The 9,028-nt window shown below is 41.2% G+C and overlaps 1 protein-coding gene and 1 long non-coding RNA gene across 2 annotated transcripts; both read left to right on the top strand.

Annotated features, from left to right (window-relative positions):
* Positions 1 to 195: 195 nt before the first annotated feature.
* Positions 196 to 3,128, top strand: LOC117777105. Its single transcript, XR_004616556.1, has 3 exons — positions 196 to 273; positions 1,587 to 1,653; positions 2,786 to 3,128. It is a non-coding gene; the product is annotated as an uncharacterized LOC117777105 (long non-coding RNA).
* A 585-nt stretch (positions 3,129 to 3,713) lies between these two features.
* LOC117777104 (keratin-associated protein 4-7) lies at positions 3,714 to 7,583 on the top strand. The gene is made up of 7 exons (XM_034611638.1): positions 3,714 to 3,959; positions 4,184 to 4,203; positions 4,347 to 4,442; positions 5,012 to 5,168; positions 5,360 to 5,436; positions 5,614 to 5,715; positions 6,394 to 7,583. Exons 1-7 carry the CDS (start codon positions 3,926 to 3,928, stop codon positions 6,643 to 6,645), a joined length of 738 nt encoding a protein of 245 aa, XP_034467529.1. The 5' UTR covers positions 3,714 to 3,925; the 3' UTR covers positions 6,646 to 7,583.
* Positions 7,584 to 9,028: the final 1,445 nt, after the last annotated feature.

Here is a 9,028-nt window from a genome sequence, read left to right on the forward strand (position 1 = left end):
GCATCTTCAGACCCGCCCAGCAACAGGAGGCTGTTAGTCTCCTCCTCTCACACTGGTATAGCCGTGCAGGTGAGAGTTTCCACATCTTACATTGCCACTCCAGTGCTGTCAGCAGGAAGCGAAGGGGGGAGGTGAGAGAGAAGGAACACCAGTGAGAGAGAGAGAGAGAGTGAGAGAGAGAGAGAGAGAGAGAGAGAGAGAGAGAGAGAGAGAGAGAGAGAGCTCATTCACTTCAACCACAGCTGACACCAAAACCTGCACAGTGCGCCCCAGGTGAGTCGCCTCCACCGATTTTAAATGATGGTTCTTGTATGTTTTAAATGTAACTAAATGCAGCTTAGATATTTGTGCACGGGGAATCACAAGGTGGTGTTACCACAGAGGATGATGCAGCAGGGGGATTTTGTTCGATCTCTTATGATGTGACATTTCTGTTAGAAACCATATATTTGATGTGTGAAGTTTGTTAATGACAAGCAAGTATTTAAATATATATGGATTCATTTATATACTTTATTGAGAGTCTATGTTTCCCCCCCCCCCCCATTCCAGACAGCTTGAAATTTAGTTGTTTTAATTTTCAATCTCCAAAAAACCTTAAAATTAACTGATTCTGGTTGATAATGAAATTACTCACAACAACAAAAACATCGGTTTTGTGTCTGTAGCGTCTCCTCACACAATCCCTTTCATGAAACTGTTGATACTGTCATTTGAACTGCTCCTTGGAGTCAACTTCATGTTTCACCTATGGAACATGATGAAAATGTAAGTTAAAGTCAGGACGACCATTAGGAGGCGGCTTAAAATCTGAATTATTCAGCACCTGCACACTTCATCGTGCACAGAACACTGTTCCCAATTAAACTCAGCATTTCGACCTGGACGATGGCTTGTGTTGTCGCTCAGTTTCCAGGGTGTAGAGCCCTGAGGAGGCCATGCTGGGATCCAGGGGAGAGGGGAAAAAACAAGCCGCCTGACGGTTCTCCCGAGGGAACTGATTGAGGAACAAACACATTTTAATTGTGTTCGCTGATTTGCGAACAGAGACACTTATCATATAATTGCCGGTGACTGCATGACCTCATGAGGGGGTGAATATTACTAAAAACTGCTCATTGGGCTTAAACCTAAAATGTTGTATTCCAGGAGCTACTGATGTTCGGGAATAGAAAAGTGCAGCATTAAATCTCACATTTAGCAGTTTCGCGCTCTGTGACTCTGTGACAAACAATTACAGGATCAGTTTCAGCAGAACAATTAGAGGATTGTAAAGAGAAGAGACCACAGATGACTCCCACAGATCTAAAGAGCTGCCCACTGAGCGCGACAGTAATTCAGTGAGTCCTATTAGCTTGGGTAAACAGTTTGAATTGTGCCCACATTACCATTCATCATAAAGATCCATTGTCTGCGCACAAATTAAGTTTGTTGTCGCTCAGTTTGTTCTGCGAGCAGAGATTTGTCATTGCGTCTGCATCAAAAACCTTGTGTACTTATAGAAGAGCATCCTGCAGCTGTCCATTCATGTTCATTGTGTGTCTTACCTTTCCATTTACCAGGATTCTAACATGATTTTATTACAGGCTGAACAAAGCGCTCCTTCCTTTTCTCTCTGCGTGACAATGGCCTCCACTCCCGTAAAAGACTCAGGTATGAGTGTGTGTTTGCTCAGGCTTTTAAAATCATTGTCAGTGGTCACACACACGTTCCCTAATCTGCACAAACCTTTTCTGTCAAGTTACATCAGTTTTGTTTGTGTATCATGAATATGTCTCAAAAAGATATGGAATATGTACAAATAACTAAATTCATAACCTCAGACCCCAAATTATTTTATGGTAAAACTCCCCCCCAAAAAAGAAAAAGATGTCAGTAATAATTTGGTCAAAGTGCAGGAATATCCAAATCAATTCATTTCACTGTAAAGTGTAAATTCGGCCGCTGCAGTGCTACAATTTGGACGTCTTCAGATTTTTTTCTCTTCTCATTTGTCCCTTTGAAGAAGTTAAAGCGAAGCTAAAAAACACCTGCTCTGCTGCTAGAGAGGCAAACTTTCACCAAAGTTAGTTTGGTCACTTAATGGTAGTTTCTGAACTATTTAAGTCTGTGACAAAGTGTTGACGGACTGAAACTCCAATTCTGAGGTACATATTGCTCACATGGCTAAACTACCTCAGTCTGACTACACATGCCTGCACTTTAAATATATTTGTATACATCTCTTCCTTCCTTCCTCATACTATATTTTCTCCGTAAAATAGTTAATTATTTTTTATCATATATTTATGTCAAGGAGAGTCGTAGAAAAACGATTTCACTGCACGTCGTACTGTGTATGGTTGGTGTATGTGACAAGTACAAATTTTAATTTTAACATTTTTAATTTGATAAAGACCGAAATAAATCCTGGAAATAAACTCCAGATGTTGACATATTTTGCTGGATAAAAGAAAAACTGATTAGCTCCAAAGTATTGGAGGTTCTTCCTCTGGGCACCATGACAATCTGCATCAGGTATGATGACAATCCATTGAACCAAAAACAAGATCTGTCCACCAGGAAAGGTTCCAAAGTGGGACAATAAATATCTGTGCATAATGCCGTGGCAGCTGATCTAAGCCTTGACCAATGAACATGTCCCATGAGACACCCTGTTAGCAAAGATCTCTAATAAGCCATTTTGAGAAATTATGGTCTTACAAATGCATTTTCCCTGATATTATGAAAAAATGTATTCTGAAATTAAATATGTATTTTGCTACAATGTTTCCCAAATTGCCAGGTTTCACAGGTGCCCTGCACCTCCTCCTGTTAGGACTACTCCTGCCAGCAGTATTAGTGTCAGGTCAAAGTACCTCAACTGCCACCACTGCAAACATGACAATGAACAACGCAACCTCCCAGCCGACAAACACTTCATCTGGAGCAAACAGCAGCACCACCCAGGCCCCCACCTCCCAGTCCCCAAACACCACCTCTGGGGCCCCAACAATGACCACACAGTCCGCTACGACCAACATCATCAGCCAGTCTGCCAACTCCACCACCTTAGGAGGTACAGCACTCAGCACCACCAACCAGCCATCCACAGCCACAGCAACCTCTGGGGGCCCAGCACTTAACACCACCACCCAGCCATCCACAGTCACAGCAACCTCTGGGGGCCCAGCACTTAACACCACCACCCAGCCATCCACAGTCACAGCAACCTCTGGGGGCCCAGCACTTAACACCACCACCCAGCCATCCACAGTCACAGCAACCTCCACCACCTTAGGAGGTACAGCACTTAACACCACCAACCAGCCATCCACAGTCACAGCAACCTCTGGGGGCCCAGCACTTAACACCACCACCCAGCCATCCACAGTCACAGCAACCTCTGGGGGCCCAGCACTTAACACCACCACCCAGCCATCCACAGTCACAGCAACCTCTGGGGGCCCAGCACTTAACACCACCACCCAGCCATCCACAGTCACAGCAACCTCTGGGGGCCCAGCACTTAACACCACCACCCAGCCATCCACAGTCACAGCAACCTCTGGGGGCCCAGCACTTAACACCACCAACCAGCCATCCACAGTCACAGCAACCTCTGGGGGCCCAGCACTTAACACCACCACCCAGCCATCCACAGCCACAGCAACCTCTGGGGGCCCAGCACTCACCACCACCACCCAGACATCCACAGCCACAACCTCTACCACAATCACCAGCACTCAGTCCACCACAACATCTAACCCATCTGGAGGTATTGCAACCACCACCACCTGATATCCCATCACCACTAGCACCTCCAGAGACTGACTGCTACTAACCAGTCCCCCACATCCACCAACTCAACAACCACTGCCAATTCTGCACCTTCAATATCTATCACTTCTAATTCTTTTCTTTTTCTTCAGTTTCTACTACAACCATGAACCAGTCCAGCCTCACCACGATGGTCTCAGGTGAGACCAGTTTAATTTCCTCTGTAACTTCAGGTATTGCTTCTTTAACCTCAATAATTTCCACCAACCAGTCACCAAGCTCCACTGGTATGGTGTTTATTTTTCATCAAATATTGAGACGCTTCAATTAACTTTGCAGTATTTGTTTTCCCATTTGAAGAAAATAAAAGAATTGCTTATTTTTCTGTTTTTAACTATTATTGACATCCATCTTTTTGCCTCAGGTGGAACGACCATAGCCATTGTCTATGTGAGTAGGGCAAGTCCACCTCTTGAGAGAGAAGTGTTTTTTCGTATTTGTGTCTCTCCCTTGTCACCCGTTCTTCTTCATCATTGATTCTGTCTCTCTCACCTTCATCGTGTATCCCTCATCTCTCTCAAACACAGTTCGAATGTCCCTCATTCAGCTGTAACAAGTCGGAGTGCTACAGTATGTACAGCAGTCAGAATGCCACCTGGTGTCCTGCTGAGTCCGTTTGTCAGGTAGGGAGGCAAACGACTCTTTTGAACCATCTCACAAACTGGTCTAATGCATTGACTTAAACTTTAATATAATTTAATCAAACGCATTTCAACTAATGCCAATATTAATTTAGGGATTGAAATATTTCCGATACCAAATATTGGTCGATATATGTATTAAAAAAACACTTGGCGATGATTCTTAAGATGTAGTTATCAAACCCTTAAGACAAAGAAATGTATTTGAGGCTTGAATTTTTTACAGTTTAACTGTAAGCTTTATTTTCAGTAACCATAAAGGAAAAAAAACAGAAATACAACCAGATGTATTGGACTTGAATCAAGAAAACAAACATCATTTTCTGCAAGTTTATTGTGTAATATAAAAGTTTTGTTATCGGCACATATCAGAAAACACAGATACTGATATGTCTGTGAAAGGCTAATATCTTTTACCGATTTTTATCGACCAACCCATATTTGGGTCAGGCTCTGGTCTTCATGTAATTATAATGGTCAGTGACATTCATATGAAAAAGAAAAGGCAAAGTAAGTGATCTCTACTTGTGTGTCGTTCTGTGTTGTATCAGCTGATGAGGCAGATGGACATGTGCTACACCGTTAGCTGCACTGCCTCATGTGCTGACAGCTGCGTCAACGCCTCTCAGATCGACTGCAATGAGAACTGCTGCAACTTTACTGGTTGCCTCAACAGCAGTTTTGCTTCCATGATGAACATGACCACAGGTAAACAGACCTCACACCTTTACTCTTCCTAATCCACGACTCAGAATTGTTACATCATTTATCTTCTTCACGTGATAAATTATTACATTTTGTTACATCTCCTGAGGCACGTTTGCGTGTTTATAGATGTGCACTTTAAGTCTTTATTTCATATTCAAACAGTTTTGACTCTGTTCTTTACATTGTTGTAGCAAGTGGAAACGCAACAACAATGACACCGACCTCCAAACCAGTCACTAAAACTACTACCACCGGTCCAGTAAACAATGTAAGGGACTGACGGCTGCATGTGTGAGTGTGTGCTGGGTACAGTGTGTATGTGTGTGTGTGTGTGAGCAGAAAGCTTAACTTAACTTTTTACCCCAGTATATTACATTTCTGCCCAGTAATTTGATATTCTAAAGTTAAACAATGTAAATGTGCTTGTGTTTTTCTTTCTTTTCAGGGGAACAAGTGTAATAAAGGTGTGTGTACTGGCCCGAGCTGCTACACAGCTTTTAAAACTGCACCCATCCAAACCTGCTCGTCCTCACAGCCACACTGTCAGGTGAGAATATGCAGAGAATATGGCCCGAAATGTAACAGTGTACTTCACCCACATCCATAATGTTAATTTAATGAAGCTCAGGGAATGTTAAATACTTCATTTCTACATGTAAGATTCAACAGAATTGATAAACAAAAATGCAACATAAGTACACTGAAAAAAGAAAAGTAGTTTACCAACTTAGGAAACTACTTAAACACACAAATGAATAACATGAATGATAACACATGAATGAATTAAGTTATATTAACACAATTGAGAACTTTGATGTGAGAAAACTTAATTCGTTTGTATGTTACCAACTGAAGTATATTTCAAAACTTAGCTACAGTTCAAGGTTGTACAAAAAAAACACTGAAAAAAAACAACTTAATTTATTTGTATATTACCTATTGAAGTATTTTTTGGGTGTAAAAAAAATATTGATACCTCACTGACAGAAATGAGACACTGTGTGAAAGCTCCACATTAACATCTTCAACTGCCTTCATCAGCTTATCTTTACATGACCTATGAATAAAGTTATACCAGTGTAGATGAAAACTTCACAGTGCTTTCACAGATGAACACACAAACTCCAGAGGGTTCTGAGCAACACTGAAATATCTCAGCCTCACATTTAGACGTTTGACCTCTCGTATCCTGCACAGTTCTATTCACTCTCTGTCGTGTTTGCAGCTGATGAAGGAGACAGTGGACTCCTCACTTAAGTGGACGGCAGGTTGCATTTCCAACTGTTCTGCCAAAACCACGTGTGAGGCCTCCACTCCACCTCCGTGTCATCTGGAGTGCTGCAACGCCACCAGCACCTCCTGCCTATGGCTGAACGGCACCATGAATGTCCCCTCGTTCGCCACAAGAGGCCCTTCTCTGCACACAGAACTGATGACCTGCTTACTCGGCCTGCTCGCCTTCACCCTGATGCTGTGAGGGACTGTGAGCGGCCTCAGTTGTTGTGTAGGGTCATGTTAGGTATCCAGAGCTTTGTATAACTCCCAGTCCTTCCAGAAATAAAGCAGGTTACAGGTTTACACTACTTCATATATCTCAGTGATATTCATATGTGATTGTGCTGTATATATAAATGTGGGATAATATAAATGTTAAAACTATAAGGTTGATTTTCTTTCTTTTTTTATTGAAGATTCCCGGTCACATTTTTATCTCTGTTTCAAGACCAGTGACAAATGGCTTTGAACAGTATTTCTAAATGAGAAGATTCATCAACTTCAGGAATAAATTAAAAATCATTATAATCTTTATAAATAAACAAAATAACACATTTAAAAAAAAATCAAAAACATTTTATTGGCGTGAAGTTTAGATTAAAGAAATTATTTTGAATCTAGACTCCTTGTTTTAGCCTTGACCTTGCCCATGATTAAATTCATGTCCTTTTAAAAAAATTATTTCCACTTTCAACTGACACATTTTTTATTTTGGATGGGTGAGTGAGCCAAAACACTAGGTTTTAGTGGTTGTGAGCAATTTTTTATCATGTTTTTACAAAACAATTTCCCCCTCAGATGATCAACTTTTGAAGCCATTGAGAGTAATGCACTTTATGAAACTCAAACTCTGAGCTGTCACAGGGTGTTGTGAAGGTTGGCTGAACAACTGCTGTCAATGTAATCACAATGAAATGTGCAATTCAGGACTTTTTGGCTACTTCTTGTCAAAAAAATGTTTTGTGGTGAATCGTGACTTTGATGTATACGTGGTGTACAAAGTATATTTTTTGGTATAATGGTGTCATGTAAATGCTCAAAGAAATCAGAATGGTGTCAGGTTATTCTAGTTTTGTGTTTCTGTAAAATATGATGATAGTGCCTGAAGAAATATATCTAATAAACGATATGATTGGTGAATCTTGACTTGAAAGAAATAATCCTAATAGAATTGTTGTGGGCCCATTGCATCTGTGAGCCCCAAGAAATATCTTCACCTTTCACCCCATTGGAGGATGTCATCATCAAGGAGGTTTTCATTTATATGTCTGTCTGTCAGATAGATAGATAGATAGATAGATAGATAGATAGATAGATAGATAGATAGATAGATAGATCAAAATAGAATGTAATAAACGTAGATTTTAAAACTGTACATTCTCCCGAAGTAAATGATACACAATAAAGTACTAGAATACACAGTAAAGTACTAAATATAAGAGAACAACGAATAAGCCTATAAACAGGAGACGACAAACAAAAGACAAGTGTGCAAAGTTGCAGTAGTTGTTTGCATTGAAAGATAATGTAATGAGGTATGTAGGAATATGACTAAAATATAATATGAATATAAGATGTGCAAATTCACAGTTATTGCAGGAGGAAGCAGAGAGTTTGGACAGGAACTGAGAGTTCACCTTTTGGAGGAGTTGTAGCAGAATCACACAAAGACTGCAGGACGGATAACAATGAAACTTGGTGGAAGGAGTGTGGGGGTCAGGCAGGAGCCCATTCAAAATTGGTGCAGAATTAACATTGAGAGAGTTATTGACATTTTCATTGATTTTTCGGAATAATTCATGGACGTTAATGAAACAAAATCAGACACATTTGGGGAACTGGTATTTATGAGTGTGTGAAATTTGGTGGAGATCATAAAAATGTGGATCTGGTAAAAGTAAAGGTGGTTTCATTTTCCTGCCCAAAGCAATATCACTGTTCAACTCCTCACCTCTGTCAAAAGGTGAACTCTCGAAACCCTGAGCCCGAGAGTTTCTGTCCACAGCAAAACTTACTCCTGCAATAACTTTGAATTTCTTTGCACATCTTATATTCACATTTATTTTAGTCATGTTCTGACCTTTACCTTTGCAAACAACTACTGCAATTCTGCACACTTATCTCTTATTTTGTCAGCTCTTGTATTTAGTCACTTGTTCCTCGCTCTATGTGCAGTGACCTTGACATGCTGCTGTAACACAAGCTGTTCCCAATTCGGGTTCAATAGAGTATACATCCATCCTTCTATCTATCTATCTATCTATCTATCTATTAGGGGACTGTTAGCTGAGTAAATGGGGGCTATGGGCTGTAACTGGTTTGTTCCCCCTCTAACCAAACACCCCAGGAGGTCCATTGACCTGGTGGATCATCAGAACTCCTCGATACAACTCAGTAAAAGAAGGGATCCAGGTCTATTGTGGGACATAATCCTCTTTGGCTCAGTCGCCCTGCTGCCGAGGCCTGTTAATCCAAACCGATCCACACCAAAGCGAGCTAATGACACCCCCCGGCTGTGACGTCACTGTGGGTTCTGAGTCAGTGCGTGGCAGAGACAGGCCGAGTGGGTCGGGCGGGGCCAAGGA

This window comes from Hippoglossus hippoglossus, chromosome 16, assembly GCF_009819705.1.
Source record: "Hippoglossus hippoglossus isolate fHipHip1 chromosome 16, fHipHip1.pri, whole genome shotgun sequence".
Classification (NCBI taxonomy): domain Eukaryota; kingdom Metazoa; phylum Chordata; class Actinopteri; order Pleuronectiformes; family Pleuronectidae; genus Hippoglossus; species Hippoglossus hippoglossus.